The sequence below is a fragment of the Balaenoptera acutorostrata genome, chromosome 5 (genome assembly GCF_949987535.1).
Source record: "Balaenoptera acutorostrata chromosome 5, mBalAcu1.1, whole genome shotgun sequence".
In the NCBI taxonomy this organism is placed as follows: Eukaryota; Metazoa; Chordata; class Mammalia; order Artiodactyla; family Balaenopteridae; genus Balaenoptera; species Balaenoptera acutorostrata.
In genome coordinates, this window is record NC_080068.1 from 86,854,198 (window position 1) to 86,872,141 (window position 17,944).

The following is a 17,944-nucleotide window of genomic DNA, read 5'->3' on the forward strand; positions in this document are numbered from 1 at the left end:
TTTATTTATTTATTTTATTCATTTATGGCTGTGTTGGGTCCTCGTTTCTGTGCGAGGGCTTTCTCCAGTTGCGGCAAGTGGGGGCCACTCTTCATCGCAGTGCGCGGGGCCCCTCACCATCGCGGCCTCTCCTGTTGTGGAGCACAGGCTCCAGACGCGCAGGCTCAGCAATTGTGGCTCACCGGCCTAGTTGCTCCGCGGCATGTGGGATCTTCCCAGACCAGGGCTCGAACCCGTGTCCCCTGCACTGGCAGGCAGATTCTCAACCACTGCGCCACCAGGGAAGCCCAACGATGATATCTTCATTGAGAAGATTATGAGCTCTTTTCCAGATGCCTGAGGATTTCTTGTACATCGACCTGCATCTCTTAAGGAGTCTACCTATTGTGATCTAGGGATGAGATTTTTACATATCTGGTCAATGGGAAGAAATGATCCCGATAACCAGGGTAATCACATAGTCTAAAATTTGAGGGTGGTTATTAGTGACTTTGCTGGATAAAGCCATATACTAACACTGTCCAGGTCAGACAGGGGCATCCTTAAGTAAGGTGTAAGAAAAGGAATTTTAGTGATGAATTCTAAAATTAATCTCAGCTGAAGCAGTTTTTGGTATACCAGAGGAAACTGTAATTCACTGGTCAAATCCAGCCCAATGCTTTTGTATGTCTCCTCAGCTAAAAATGTTATTTTTGCATTTAAATGGTTGAAAAAAAACTCAGCATGTGTTTTCTTTCTTCTCATACAAATACCTACACAATATCCTTGATTTTGATTCTTGAATTGCAAAGCCTAAAATATTTGCTATCTAGCCCTTTATAGAAAGTCTGTACATGCTGGTATCTTCTAGTCCAATCATTCACATTGTTTAAGACTTTGCTTCTTATCCAAATCTCTGATTCGGTTTTTCTCATAGCTGAACTAAAATATGGACCTCTGTAAAAAAGTAAAAAAATCCCTTTGGACTCCAGAAAATATAATGGCTCACAAAATAGATGGATAAATACTGATTTTCAAAATGAACATTTTATTCTATTAAATTCAGCTTCAACTGAGAATTATCACTGAAAACTATTTATGCTGAAAGATTACTTTGATATCATATTAATAAAACTCAAAACTTTAAAAATTTTCATAGAATACCTGAATCTCTAGAAACTTAGTGGATCACAAATTTCAGTTTAAGAAACACTATTCTAGTATATTCCAGCTGTACTGTAGGGTCTGGAAAAACATTCAAGTAAGTGTTTCTCTCTTAAAGGCAGGTTTTAAAATTATAAGTAAAATACCTACTTTTGTTGACCTGCTTTATGTCTATCTACTTTCTAAAATGTATCACTGTATTTTTACATGTTTGAGATTTTAAAAAATAGTTTAATCAAAGGATGCAGTCTCAGGGTAAAATATATTTGTTAAATCTAAATTGAGAATTTAAATGAAAAGTAGTGATTTTATTTTATATTTTACTGATTTAGGTACTGAAGTTTGGGTCTCACCATTAGATGATCATAAAGCCAAATGAATGCACATATCATTTTTTCACTTCATTACAACTTGCAGCAGACTTTCTGATCATACTTCACCCTTAATTTCTTCTTTAGAGAAGGAGAGCTGCCAGGCAAACTCAATTTACAAAGATATCTTTGATTTAAGAATGAATGTGTCATTCTACGTAAAGTATTTTGAATTTTCAACCAAGAAAGGGAAAAAAATGGTAGGGAAACTTCAAGGCAAGCATCTTCAGAATTTCTATTTTTCACATCCGTAGATTTTAAGAGTACTGTTGTGAGATGGGGCAAACATTCCTTGCAATCTATTAGCTTATATAAAAAGTATTTTCTTTCCTTTTCTAAGTCTCTGAGTTGGATTGGAGAAGAGAAGTTGCCTGTTTGAATAAATAACAATTTAATAAACAAGATAACCACTATAGTTAGGGTAATAATCTGACGAAGAGTAAATGCAATAGTTTAAAAAAAAAAAAAAAGACAGTAAATGATTGAAAAAATAGAAAAAGTAGAGAAAGTCCAACTAAAAAATATAAGTAAGGTAAAAATTCTAATTTTTGCTTCAAGTTTCTCTATATCTAACATGATATAAGTTTTTTTTTTTTAGTCTCTTTTTGTATTCATCATTACTTTAGATTAAAAACCAAATTTCCTTTACAGAGATACATTTTGACTTTGAATTAATTTTATCTGAAATGTAAAATTTCTCTAGATAACACCTGAAAAAAATCAATTTTTATATTACTGATGAGAAGTTCTTCCACTGTAGACTTAAGATTTCAAAGCCAGCTAGGTAAATGTCTCAGGAATTATTTTGATGAAACTGAAGAATCCAAGGTCTATTCCATTATAAGGCAAAGTAATAAACAGTTACGCCCAGTGCCCTCTAAATCAACAATTACTGCAGCATTATCTTCCTTATTCCATCTTCATTTAGCAGAAATCATACCATTTAAAATCAAACTGGTACATGCATCCATTCACTTCTCGTCCAATCAAAATTGAATTACCTGTCAACAGAGAAGTACACTGACAAGTGTGAAACCATTTGACCATGTTATATTTTAATCTGCAGAGACAAAAATGACAAGCAATTTATTTACATAAAACTGTACAAAAGCAAATTAAATTATGTAAAGTACTTCATAAATAGTTGGACTGGACTAGTGTTTAATACATTTTGCCATGTTTAGCATAGTTGCGTGCATAGTGACTCATAATAAACGATGATAAATTGTTCTCTGCTTCATTATCAACATCCAAGTAGCAGAACAATAGTCAATGATTAACATTACAAACGGATCGTACCACACTGAATGCAAGTGCTTTAAAATGTAGGAAAAATTGTCTGAAAGTAAACCCTAGGTAGCTGAAAAAATGATGCCTTCCTCCAGATGTTATATATACCTCTGCCCAGGTCACAACTAACAAGCTTTACAACACTCATGATCATCTTCACTCTTTTTTTTTTTTTTTTTTTCCTTAAGGACACATAGTATATTTATTACTGATACAATATACCTAAAACTACTGAGATCTTCAGATTTCTCATGCCTGTTTAAGATAGCTGTTTGATTCTTTGATTCTTGGCAGTTTCTTCTGGTCTCTGTGTTTTATTTTCCTATAAGACAGCTTCCTAGGGTAGCCTTTCAGCCAGACATCTTCATTACCATCTTAGTTTTTCTTCCCACAAAAATAATGCCTCCCTTGTTTTCTGAAACTCAGGCAGCAGGCCAGTCAGAAACCGTAATGATATCTGGAGGTTCAGAGTGAGCATTAGATTTTAGACTGAAGCGACAGACGTTTTAATACACATAAATTTATATAGTTACTCAATTTATAAATGTGTCCTAAGGTATAATGCATGCAAAATTCACTTGAGCTTCTTGTGTACAGAAAACAAATATGGTTTATATACTGTACAACCAAAATGAAACAGCAGTTAAAAGAAAAATAACAGCAAAAAAAGAAAGAAATTGTAAATCAATATTTTGCCTTGCAAAATGGACTGACTGCACCCCTGATAATCTCTGTGTTACTATTACAATAAATGTTTTAGCCTTCTAGACAGAATTAAGCAGCCCATATAAATTTTGCTTTATGAATGAATGATATTTAAGACTGTTCCACTATCTGAGTTTGTCAGAAGGCAAATTTTTAATATATTATTTATTATTTTCAGAAAATAAACATGGATAAATATACAAGATCAAAAAAGTTGCGAATAGCCCATTTCCCCTCATTGTCCAAACCCAACAACCGTTTTTTTACCCTAACAACAGGTATAAAAGGCACAGTTGCTTATTTTGCATTCACTCATTTATTATTATTTTTTGTTTCTTTTTATTGATTTTTTTCAAAAGCACTCTATATATGGAGTGGCACCAGATTTAACCTATTCAAAATAAAAGTCATACAAACACAAAATATATTTCTGTGTCATGCCAACTCATTATAATAATAAACATGTTATGATAGCTAATTCTACTAGAATTACTGCAAATACTTACAGTACACTGAATTTTATTCTTTCATACCCATTTTAGTTCTAAAGAGGCTCACAAGTTAAATGACAATGACATGGCTGTCTTGAACGTGGTGCAGATGTCATTGGGGAATGTGGATCCAATTAATCCAAAGATCCCATATGACCCGTATTAGCTTTATAGATAACAGAAGGGTTTTAAGATAGAGTGAAATGAGCTATCTAATGTTTCAAGTGTCTCATGAAAGAAAGAAAAAAATGCATTAAAAAGTTTGTTGCACACATGTGTTATGCAATTGAATATTTCCTTTGTAACGTGCAAGAAAAAATATGTATACATTTCATAAGTATCTTTAGAAGTATTTTGTCTTAATAGGTACTTACAGATTATACAAGGCTAAACTGCTTTAATGCAGTTTCGTAACAAAGTACTAGAATTGCATCTTTCCATAATGTGAATAATAATCAAACATAAACATGTTCAATTATTGATATTTTAGTCCAATGTTTTTGTTTCTTCAATTACATATCTTCTTTCATCCTAACTATTACACATAAACTAACATCAAGATGAAAACTCCATTTAAGAAAGAGCATAAGGAAATGACCCCAAAAGAGTACCCCACCAAACAGAGAAGTGGTTTTCAAAGATGAGCATTTGATGACCTAAAGTGAATTAACAACCTATATTCCAGGCTGCTTCATGTTGTAGTCTGAGAAATATTGCAAAGCATGGAACTACCCAGAGCTACATAGTTTCTACAGTTCGCTACAGAGCCATCAAGGCTATGCCTTAACCAGGTTACAAACATTCAGTGTGAGACTGTTTGCTCTCTTCACCTGTTATCCCCTAGTCTGTCCCTGGATTGTCACTTGTTCTGAATGTCCCAGCTCAATTTCCAATTGTATTAAATTATCCTCTGTAGAGGAAGTGACTCAAAAGCTGCATATTCTGTTTCTTTATATTACACTGAAAAAAACTGCATATTTTCCAACTTTGAGATGTGTATACCATGAGACGTGTCACTGCCCAGAACTCATTTCTTTCTTGTTTACTCTGGATTGGTTTTAGGAGATATGTTAAATAACGTTCAAATCACATTAGTGAGTAAGTCTTTTAGGGTGTCACCTTGTTTCAAAGTTGTGAGTCTCAAAATGTGCCGTATTGCACAGGATTGAAAATTAATGCACTTTTGTTAACATGGAAGAGTGCACTAAACACGTAAAAAATGCACTTGGTAATTTGAAATGTGGATAAGACCAGCAAGCATAACCTGACTCTACAATGATTATAGTGAACTTAAAGACTATATGCTGATGTATCTTTCTTTCCCTACCTACCCACAAATATGATTTTAAAAAGTAAAATCTTCCCTGATAATATTTTTGAAACTAAACTTTAACCTCAACTAATTGTCTATTTTAATACCAAAAATATGTCTCATTGGCTTTTCATTTTCTGAGCTTTCAAAGAAAATCCATTTTAAAAGAAAATGCATGCTTTCTGGGTATAGAGAAAATGTAGAATAAACTGGTGTTTGAGGGCTTCTGTGCGTGCCTGGGCTCAGTGACTTTTGTTACTTAATGGATTTCCACATCAAGACCAAATCTACTTCATGATTTCCCTGATCTGCCGTATGATCTTCTGCCTGTTAATGACACAATTGTTCCAGTTAGTTGATAATAGTGGTGTTGTTCTGAAAAATATATATATATAATTTTTTACAAGTTATAACTAGTGTAATTGATACATGTGGTCAAGATTATGTATATACTAAGAATATTCAATACAGGTATGGGATTGAAGTTGACGCTCCTGACTTGAGAAAAACAACATATGCCAATTTGGGACTGCAATCTACAACTGCGTATTGTTTAGTTTTCAGCCTTTGTTAGAATATTAAAGCTGTGATCCTCCCCCAAATGCTGCTTCTAGAGTTCCCCTCTATAAGGACTGTACCTTTAGAAGGACTCTATCACTTTTGAGGGATTGCCTTCCACGGTGATTAATCATTTCTGATCACAAGTCTGAAATATATTTCACCTGATCTGCTTTCTTTTGACCAACCGGATGACATTCGAACTAAATCAAAGTGACTAAAATCATACTTCAGCTTAGGGATAATGAGAGTGTGTTGTGTTCTGCTAATCAGGCTTGTTACCATGAAAGAAACTTGCAACCATCTTTTTTGTTTGTTTGTTTGTTTTCTGGAGGGGGGTGGGGAAGAGAGAGAGCGAGTGTTGGGAATCAGTGAGGGGGTTAGACATGCAAGTAACAAGGATGGTTTCTACATTGTATATTACAATCAGGCTAAACAGTATCATTCACTAAAGGCCCGATCTGGAGGCAGAAGTGGCAGGCAAAGCTTTGTCTCTTTGGTAGCCCCCTCTTTTTGATTACAAGGTTTTGTTTTGTAAGGTTTTTCACCCCTTATTCTCCTTCTCATACATGAAAAGAACTTTGCTGTTGCTTCTTTATAGCCTACAGGTAAACTTCTCTTCTAGTGAGAGTATTGACAGGAGATGGCTTGTATTCCCCCGTTTTTTTAAGGGGAATATCCTCAGTGTTGGCTTCCTCATTTTTGCTGAAACTAGCTGCACTGAAGGTCTCATAGGATGAGGTCAACTTTTTGTTCAGGAGGTTTCTGTTGCGGTCGCCCATGATGGCGGCTTCGCCATTGGCCAGCTTTTCCTGGCTTCCTCGTTCATCAACAGGCATGAAAGTGGACAGTTTGGGCTGGCTCTTCTTCCTCTCCGGAGAAGTGCGGACAGGCATCCAGCAGGAGTCTGAGTGGCCATACTCATCACACTCACGGGTACACTTCCCAGTTAGGGCTACATCTGGAAGAGGTCTTGAATCTGAAATTCAAGGAGAAGGAGCCATTAAAGTTGGCCATTTCTCAATAGGCTTTCCTGACCTATATAAAATTGGAGGGGATAGCTATCTATCTATCTATCTATCTATCTATCTATCTATATTACATGTATATATATATATATATTACATATATATTTTCTTTACCATATTATTTCCCTTTTTTCAACACCCTGCTGTTCATCATCTCATAGAACAGTTTTTATTTCATATCCAATAAAGATAAGGTTTTGCAAAAACATCAAATATTATAGAAAGACAGGAATGGACAAACTGATAAATTTAAGTGTGTAGAACAGACAGGTATATATGCATTTGTTACAGGACAGGTACATGTGCATAGTCTCAAGTAGAAATAAAGTACACATGTATATTTGTATGGGTATATATTTTTCCACATGCATAAGAAAAGTTATTGAATCCAAAAAGATAATTTTCTGTATTTATAAATTATCCCAGAAATCGTGTACCTTTGCCAATTGGATTCCTTCCTGCTTATACATTATTCATAGAATGCAAATATGCAAACCCTTATAGTAAAAATACATTATAAAACATCAGGGTGACTCAGAAGTAGAACCTAAATCGACAGCACATTATGTGGTTAAAAAGTAAAAAAGCAAAGTACTAGTGGGTTCCAAGTGTGAGCACACTAGCAGTATCACCACCTACCCCACTCTAGCCCACATGCTCCTGCCCCCCCCCACTGTTAATGACCTAATGTGTGCTGTAGGATAGTCCGTTGAGTGTTCACTTAGAAATACATCTGCCAGTGTGTTTACTGAATGGAAATATTATATGAAATGCAATGTATTGGGTAAATCGAGTCAAACTTCTACAATTTTGATGAAATGGCATGTATTCTTAATTAATGGTGTTGCCTAATGCAGTGCGAAATGTCTGTCTTCTATTTCTATAAAGCTAAGTTATATCATTATATGTGTCTGTCTTTGGAGAAGAGTTATATATTTTCTTACTATTAAAAATATTTTTTTAACAAATTTTGTTTTTGTTTGGAAAAGAGAGTGAGAGAGAGAAAAACCTGCTTCACCTCAACAGATTCTAAGAAAACTATCTTTAGGGTTTTATTTAATATATTTTACAGTTTCTTTTATTGCCAAAAAAAAAGAACATAATAGAACTAATATGACTATGCTCCAATTTATATCATTCGGTATCATTTTATTAAAAGGCTTGGGACTTAAAAGACTGACAAATTTAACCTCTGCAAATATATTCACAACAAATGAAATCAGTGATATTTGCATATGCATCCTGGATAGACTTGGTTTAAAATAGAATAGGGGGTTATTTAAATTATATCCAATATATTTAAACCCTCTGCTTTTGCCTCCACGCAACATCCCCTGTAGTTTATAATGATATTCCTATTTGATTATCATTTGTATAAGGATATTTTTAGAATTTTTACCCTGCCAAAACTCCTAAATCAAGGCAGTCCAATACTGCATGTCATTTTTTTCCTACAGTGATGGGTGGATAACTGAAATATTGACATTTGTCAGCTCATTGATTTTTGAACCACTGTGACCTGAGACTTTTATGCTGTGTGCTCAGAGTTCAGCAAGGAAATCCCATTATTCTTCATAGGACATCTAGAATTACTTTTCTCTTTTCCAAAGGTAAACTGCAAAGATATTTATTGTAGTTGCAAATGCTGCTATTTTACTTTTAAGTGAGCAGATCCTATTAATTTTATCATCAAAAGAAAAAGCATTTTCTATTTATTTTTTTGTGCTAAATTCCCTCTGTCTCTCAAACACAAATTTTAGATGCATTTTAAAAATCAAACTATTGACAAATTTTGTGAATGGTTTTTGTAATCTGGTCAGTTTAAATGAGCAAATTGAGTTCTTTGGGAATATTTCTTGTCTTGAGATAATTTACTAATTTGAAGCTGACCTAAATTCTTTGAACAGACCAAAAAAAAAAAAAAAAAAAAGAAAGAAAGAAAACCTTATAAAAATGCAAAGTGTGAGATCAGATCTACTTTTTACTCTAAACATTCCTTTTTTTGTCACTGCTTAAATAAATTCAAGCTTTTCTTTTTTTCTTATGCCTACCAAGGACACAAGACAATAATCAGAAATTTAGCTACTGAAATAGGAAAAATCTCTATAAATGTGGTTGTCATTCCCTGCAGAACTGACCCAGAATAGTCTCCAATCATCTCTCTATATTTACTTAAGTCTCACGCAATGTGACAGTTTATTTACACAATGACTTACACAGGTCGCTGCTCTTTGGGGATTAATTTGTGTTTCCTGTTTGACATTCATAGCACCTTGTTTTTCATTTGTTTGAGATGCATTTAGGGATAGCTCATAGAGCTACCTTAATACTCTACCACTTCTTCCTACCTGTTATACTTAACTTGTGCACCTTGAACTCCCTGCAGCTCATAAAAAAATTATATTCATTTAGATTGACTCAATTTCCAATCAACTAGGAGTGAGATACTCTTCAATTCATTCCCTCAGCCTTTACTTCATAGTCTGGGTTATAAGTATGACTTTTAATAAGGATCTCCTGTCATTTCCAAAGTCAAAGACTTGATTGGGGACCACAGTGGAAGCTGACAAGACTAATTGGTTGAGACATGTTGCAGTGTTTATCATCAAATTTAGAAAATAATCAAGAAAGGCTATAAGAGATTCATCACAAGCAATCAAAACTTCCAATCTTGATGACTCAAATGAATCCTCAAAAGAAATGCTAATGATTAACAAACACAATTTATATTATGATGCAATCTATTAAAGGAAGGCATGAGTGTGTGGAATAGTATTTTTCTGTGTTTCTGTATTTTCTTATTTTAATTATTCAAGTAGATATTATATATATAGTTTTTAAAGACAAAAGTTATATGGAGTCTTACAGAATCATCAAATGCACTTTTTTCTCTTTTTTATAAAAGATATACTCTTAAAATGTCCTATTTGTTGTGGGATTACAGAGGCAGATCTTCCATAAATAGTAATCCTTCTTAGCCTTTCAGTCTTCCACTGAAGAAGGTGTTTTGTGATATCTAAGAACATCATTTCACGCTTTAGTTTAGTACTCTTCCCTTTCATTTTGACCTGAGTGGAAATGGAAAATAGTTCATCAGAACTCTGTTTACTTGGTATTGAGTAAATCAATTAAAAAAGTAAAATGTTCTGTATCGAAATATAATGGTATTCTTTATCAGCGTTTTCCATAACCAACTCAGTTCCTTACAGGTTTCCCCCTACACACGCACTCAGTCATATCAAATCTTGAGAGGACCAGAAGTAGAAGTGGTATTCATTAGCTCTTGTTGTTGCTTTAGCATCATTTGCAGAGTTCTCCATTTTTACCTAGTTATGCTATTTGCTAGAAACATTACATAACTTTAGAAAGCTAAAGTCCTTTCTTAGACATAAAGTTAATTTCCCTCTCGAAAGTAGATAGTTTTCAGCCATCATAATATCAAACAATGTATAACACATAAAATACTTCCCCACATTTCATCTCTTTTACTTATCACCTCAACCCAACAGCAAGGAGGATGGAAACAGTGAGGGGTCCAGACTACGGAAGAGCTGAGGCCAAAGAACAAGTGTTTTGACTTTCACTTGAGTGTTTCCCATAATACCATATTGCTTCTTCTTAAAATGTAACAGCAGAGTTATTTAGAGGTCAATTACTGCTACCCACAGCCATAAGAAAAAGCAAGAGTCCCCAAAGAAAGAGAAAAAATATATATCTGATGAGCACAGGAAATAGATGCCACGAAGGCACAAATTTTACTACTTAATGAAAAAAAGAATAATTCAACCTTTTTAAAACTATACATTTCCTAAAGTGGAGGTAATTATAACTAATTTAAGAAGTCAAGTTCTTTCTCTGAAAAGAAATGTATTTGCTCTGAAGAGGCAGGGAGATGAGTGGGTGGTGAGAAGATACTGCTGCAATGACCTCAGCAAGTAGCGACAGACAATGAGTAGCATCATTAGAAATAAAAAGGAAAGCCCAGATTTACGGAGGCATTTGATGTTTCCGGAAGCTGTCCTACACAATTCAGAAGCCTTTAGAGGTATTGTTATTCTAGGAGAGCACTGGAATTGTTAAGGCTCTTAAAGAGAGCTCTGCACCAGTAAAGATTTTGATAGACTCAGTTACGCATTCTGCCAGAATCCTGGTCACCCATTCCTATTCCAAACCCTTGGCTTGGGGCTAAAGATATAAGGATATTTCCATTTCCTAAAAGAAGCATGAAAATGTTGCATTTAGTTTTTAAATATTTCCAAAGAGTTTTTCTTTGTTTTGTGTTGCTTTAAGCTCAGATATTGAAAGCTATATGCATCAATTGCTTATTTGTTTAATATACAAATAATTCTCTGACCATATGAAATAAATGGATTGCTAATCAATGTGTAGACTCTGAGACAGTCACATTCTTCCTGTGCACTTAGCACATTCTTAACATTATTTGACAAAATTTTGCAAATAAAATATTGTGCTATTCTCTTCTTTTGAGGAGAAAAAAGCACACACAGGCACCTTTTCCCTTTTTGCTTTTTAAAGTACTTATTTCTCTCTTTATATGTCTTGACTTCCTGTTATCCAAAGATTTCTTTTTCTAGAGACACACCTAATTCTGGTGGAATTTGGTGGGCTACAAACAAGTTTTACAAAAGGATGAAGAACAAAAAAAGGCAGATAAATCTGTTGATTTTCCAACAAATAATTTAACATTACCTTTATTTTCTTTAGTCCAAATGAAAATATCTTTTTTATTCTAATGATTCAATCAGGTGCTTTATTTTAAAAGAGCTGTCAGAAAATGATTTATTTTTTGCCTTATATAATAAATCTGAGAACAAATAATTACATAAACCTTTTACTGGAACCTTATTATTATAGGCAATAAAGTTTAGGTGTGAGGGGGTGAGATCCAAAAATTGCGTACTGAGTCAGACTTGGCTTTTTTATATAAATGACTTAAAGATCCCCACCTTTTATCTATTTGGGGAATTTGGGAAAGTTAGAAAGGTAAGCACATAGATCACGGAGAAGGTAGAAATCACTGACTCGGATAAGCAGTAGGTGATCCTCCAAATATCCCAACACTTTCTGGAAGAAGGGGAAATTTATAGTTTTGCAAGTAAGTGTTATCCAGTGCTACTACAAGGGGGGTTAAGATTTCTACATTGTATTCTAATTTATCATGAAATCACTTGATTCAACTGAATTAGAAGAGAATAAGGATCGCTTATCCAACCAACCCTTACTTCACTCTCAACTATACCTCTCCTGAATGCTTCTCTAGAGACAGCATGGAACTTGTGAAAAGAACAGGAGATTGGGAGTCCCAGCAGCACTGAGTGTGATTCTGATCCCATTATGTATAAGCTGTGTGACTTTGGATATAATTTCTTTGAGCCTCAAGTTCCTCATATGTGAAGTAATAATACCTACTCCCCATGTATTATGGGGATAAATGAGTTAATGTATATAAAGTTTATATCATGGTGTCTGGTGCCTTGTAGATTTTAGGTAAATAGTCAGTCGCAGCCCCTGGAGAGAATTAAGGAAGTATAGATTTTTTTTTTTCCCTCTCTGCAGTCTTCCCTGAATGAATGGATGTTAAGAGAATAGGCTCCAGAACCAGGATCCCTGAACTCAAATCCTAACTTTGTCACTTAATAAGTATGTAACTTGAAACAAGTTACTTGATTCATTTAAATTTCCTCATCTTTATAAAGAGCATAAGAATGAATTAACTTCTTAGGATGATTGTGAGGATTTAATGTGTTAATAAAGGTAAAGTATTTGTAATAATTCTTGACACACAGTGGGTCCTCAGTAAATATTAGAAACTTCAGGTGCACAATCCCTTATCTGCAATTCAGTCCTCAAAATAGCTTTGAAAACCAAAAGCTTTTTTTTTTCCATAAATTTACAACAAACCTGACTTTCAGTACAAAGTTATTTTTCACCTTTATTTATCTCACATAGTGTGAATATTTATATGTTTTCCGGGAGAAACAGTGTTTAATTAAGGACACTGTCTCAGACTCTTTGATCTTTAAAATAATATACATGCATGATATTACCTTTTCTAATATATGAAAGATTCTAATTTTTAAGATTTATTTGTTTCCAAGGGTTTCAGATAACTTACTGTGGACCTAGTAACAATCATCAGTCAAAAGGGCATGTATTTGGAGTTTCTTTTCCAATAGTACTCATGGATTTATGCTGATAGAGTCTGCAGTATGCCAGAGCTACCACCTACTTAGGAAAATACAGTGGTCACTGGTTACTCTATATCAGATGTTCCCCATAACACTTCTTTATTAAGACTTTGCCGGTGAAGATTTATTCAGACTGTGTCATTATAGTTGCTCAAAACTGAAGGGCAAATGCTCTATTAGTTGCAGTTATCTTTACAACCTAAACAGATCAACCTCACAATTAATCGTTTTCATTTGAAAGAGACTTGCCCCTAAGACGTTGGGTTTCTATCTTGCTTTGCCTGCATGGGCCACAACATAAAAAAAAAAGAGCTCCATTTTAATGACATGTTAAAAATTAGCAATAAGCTAAGACTAAGAGGTTGAAAATCAAGAAAAGACAACAAAAAGCAGGGTGCACCTCACATGCGGTACACCCTTCAGAGATCAAAAATAATGAGACATAAAAGCCATCTAGCATACAAACTATGCAGACTTTATGACGTATGTACGTGCTTGTTTTAAGTTGCAAAATAAGGCCAGACGTTCCTCTCATCTTCCTATACACAGCCCTTTGGAGTGTGACATCACTGCCCCTACTGTCGAGATTCTGTTTCCACAGCCCTTGGAGCTGGGCTAGCTTTGACAACTAGAGTGATACTGTGCAATTTCCAGGAGAGGTCTCAAGAGTCCTAGCAGCTTCTGCTTTTGCCCTTGGAAGACTGCCGTCTCCATTCTGACGGAAAGCGTGATCTAGCCTCTTTGAAGATGAAACACTTTTTGAGAGACAGACTAAGTTACCTCAGCTGGCCCAGCGGAGCCTACCCCCAGCGAAGCCCCCAAGTGAATGCAGCCACGTGAGTGATCCAGGCAAAACTTGCAGAAGAAGCAATAGTCAATCCACAGAAGTATGAAAGTAATCAATCTTTGTTGTTTGAAGCTCGTAAGTTATGCTTGTTTGTTTGATTTTGTCTCTTTAGGGGGTGGGGAGAGTTCCTTGATGCAGCAATAAGTCACTGAGATCATGATCATGGACATACTATATTATCTGCAGTAAATCAAAAAAACAGCCTGAGATGTGGCAACAATGTATTCTACTTCTTTTATGTCTTCTTATCATGGGGAACAAACTGACCAATATTATGGAAAGCATAAACATTTTCAGGGCTGTAAGCACATTTAATTAGTAGTTCAAGCAGAGGGCTCCCATAGAAAGCTCTGGAAATTTTGGTCCTGTAATTACAGGATTTCACTGCATTTTTCACCTAAGAGTGCTCTAGTTCGGGCTGACATGCCAAGACAATATTAAAATGTTAAAACCTGTTTGAAAGCGTCAGCAACTTTTCTCTGTACCTTAGGCTAAACTCAGTTAAACAGCAATTGAATGTATCTCAAGAAGCATTTACTGCCCTGAGGCTTAGACCACTGTCATTCTGAATGTGGTATTAGCATATACAGTGGAGACTGCAAGCCAAGTCTCAAGCAGTCCTGCTGAATCAACTCAAACATGATTCTGCTGGTTGGCACATGAAAACTGCACTACAGCAGAAAAATGTATAGTGGCTGCTGGAGAGTGATCTATTTATGCACATCTGAGATGGGGCTTCACTTTGATTTCCCTATTCATGAATGCAAAATTAGAGGTGGTGGAGGTTAAGGGAGTATTAAGGGAGGAGAGTGAAAGGAGAGGAATTAAGTGCTGGAAATGAGAAGATGCTCCAAAATTGATCAGAAGAGTTTATAAAACCCAGAATGACATTGGGGACACTTATTACACAAGTTAGCAGCTGATCATCCCAAATTCTGGTTGTGTGGGCCATTCATGTTTATTTTTCCACTGCAATAATCAAAGCTTTCATGACTTTTCTTCTGGTCTCTTGGGTTTCCTTAAATTAGAAATTATTTGCTTTGGGTGTCATAGACTAATAATCTGATGAAAAGTGGAAGTATTGCCTCCCTCCATAAAGCATGTGCCCATAAAATCTGCATAAAATTTCAGTGGGGTTCAAGATACCAGAGTAAGGGTTTCAGCATCCTGGTGGATGGAAGAAAGAAGGGTGCATTTTTATACTGATACCTTTTTTCATTTGAGTTTAAATCACTGGTTAAGAAATATTTAACAAATCAACATTCATCCTTGAAATATAGAAATTTACATGTGGTAAATAAATTGCCATTCAAACAGTGACAGAATGATTTAAAATAAACAAACAAAAAAACAAATTCTGAAACACGTATTTAGAAGTAAGGAAAATAATTTAGATTTGATTATGTTAATATTGTAGGTAGGTCATTTAAATGCCTAAAACTAAAAACCCCCAATAAGTTATAAGGCTTTGTATTAATAGCAGATTCATACTTGTGGGTGGATTTTACTGATTGCTGATCACTAACTTGAAATGTATTTTCTTTCCTAGAATCTACATCCAACATTTGCACCGGTGTCTTGAATTGCCAGCAGCTGGATCTTCACTAACCATGAGAAGGGAGGTGAATAGGTGAATTCTTGTCATTAAGGAACTTTATACAAAACAATAATGACACAGATGAGTTTTTTTTTAATTAATAAAATGTGTTAGCCACTGTACATTGGTTTTACATACAGTAAAGTGTGAAGTGAGTGCTCCTAAAAGAGTTGCAAATATCAGTTTAGAGTCACTTTCCAGTAATGATCTCAAATCTTTAATGTTTTCAATACTGGCTATAAAATTGTAAAATATATATCCTCAATAAATATTAACATTGTCTTTAGGAATGGATATTTATTCTAAAATAATACATAAAGGCTCTATTAACTGTAAGGATATTATCTTTGGATTGTAGTCTTGAAGGCAGTGCCCATTTTATCTTTGCTTCTCCATATCACATATAATTCTATACAAATAAAAAAGCTGAAAAAAAGGAAACTGAAAAAATCAATTAAAGTATATTTTCTCAAACCTTCTTTCCTCCCATATAAACCATGATAAAGCATTTTTTAATTGAAGTACAGTTGATTTACAATATTGTGTTAGTTTCAAGTGTATAGCAAAGTGATTCAGTTATACATATATATATTTGAATTCTTTTACAGTAAGGGTTATTACAAGATATTGAATATGGTTCCCTGTGCTATACAGTAAACACTTATGGTTTATCTATTTTACATGTAGTGGTGTATATTTGTTAATCCCATACTCCTAATTTATCCCTTCCACTTTCCTCTTGGGGAACCATAAGTTTGTTTTCTATGTCTGTGAGTCTGTTTCTTTTTTGTATATAGATTTATTTGTATTATTTTTTAGATTCCACATGTAAGTGATATCATATAATATTTGTCTTTCTCCATCTGACTTACTTCACTCAGTAAGTGGTGAATTAATGCTGATGGAATCTAGGTCCATCCATGTTGCTGCAAAAGTCAATAGTTCATTCTTTTTTACAGCTGAATAATATTCCATTGTGTGTGTATATATGTATATATGTGTGTGTGTGTGTGTGTGTGTGTGTGTGTATATCTCACATCTTCTTTATCCATTCCTCAGTTGATGGACATTTAGGTTGCTTCCATGAATATTGGTGTGCATGTATCTTTTTGAATTAGAGTTTTCCTCTTTTCCAGATACATGCTTAGGAGTGGGATTACTGGATCATATGGTAGTTCTATTTTTAGTTTTTTAAGGAACTGCCATACTGTTTTCCATAGCAGCTGCACCAATTTACAGTCCCACCAACAGAGTAGGAGGGTTTCCTCATGATAAAGCATTTTTTAAAGTGAGAAGTTATGAAATTGTATAATAAGTAGTTGGTATTAAATATCTAAACATTTAATGTGAACATGTTAAATATTGAAACAAATTCATTTAGTATTTGGGAATGTTTTAAAAAGAAAGAGAATCACTACAGTGGGCATAATATAATATAAATTTTTTCTATGTATTTTTTCAATGCATTATTTTGTGTGAAAGTCTGAAATAGACTATGTTAAAGCTCAAATCATGTATGAAATAGAACTGTAACATAATATGATTATTTTTTGCACAGAGGAAAATCATAGCAATTTAGATTTACTAAAGATATTACTTTATTAATTTTTTCTAAATGTGGCAAAATCACAACACCTGTTCATTTTCTCCTTCAATGTAGTGATCCTGAGAAACTATACAATTATTCTAATGATATGGGCATTTTAAAAACACAGTCTCAAACTATTTGCATGGGAGTACCTATTGAAATATTTATCATACAGAAAGCTTACCTGGTTGAAAATACTCCTGTAACAAGAAGCTGTGTTGTAACAGAATTCTATTAGTTATTGTGATTCGGGAGAAAGACAGAGTTCCTCCTTTGTGTTCCTTCCTGAGGAAGGTTTCACAAAAACCCTGAGTTCTGAAGTACTTTTGAGAGATAAGGCTCTGAAAGCTTTTTAGTAGGAGCTGAAACAATATTTATGGGGAGAGTTTAAAAACTGTTGGAATGCTGGCTCGTTACTCTGGTCAATAAGTTGATCAGTTAAACTAAAATTGGCAACCACAATTAGGACCAAAAGAGTGTTGAAGGACTTGGGAGCTTAGAGCAGGTAAATAAAAGGAAAAGGAAGGAAATGATCTCTGCTGACTAGCAAACAGGACTCAATGAGCAGTTCAAGTGGGGGAAATCAATGAAGCAAAACTGGATCCGTTTGCTTCATTGATTTTTGCTGCTCATTGAAATGTTTTCCTTTATTGACTTCCTATTTCTTCAGAGAGTGGCAAAGTCTCAGTGTTGAATCTCCCCGCGAGCCTGTGATGAGCAGATAAGCAAGCTCTGGAGATCCTCTTATGCCTACATTATACCTTTTCATGCTGCATGGATTCAGAGGCACTTCAAAGGCTCCCTG

At 34.5% G+C, this 17,944-nt stretch overlaps 1 protein-coding gene across 5 annotated transcripts in view; it reads right to left on the reverse strand.

Moving 5' to 3' along the window:
* Window positions 1-2,560: 2,560 nt before the first annotated feature.
* PCDH7 (protocadherin 7) overlaps window positions 2,561-17,944 on the reverse strand; it is a 409,841-nt gene continuing 394,457 nt past the window's right edge. For 2 of the 5 annotated variants that reach the window (XM_057546765.1, XM_057546764.1), the window contains exon 3: window positions 2,561-6,849. In XM_057546765.1, the coding sequence (XP_057402748.1) occupies window positions 6,473-6,849 (377 nt within the window). In that variant the 3' untranslated portion in view covers window positions 2,561-6,472. The remainder of the gene's footprint in view (window positions 6,850-17,944) is intronic. The other 3 variants (XM_057546769.1, XM_057546766.1, XM_057546774.1) reach the window with 2 other exon arrangements.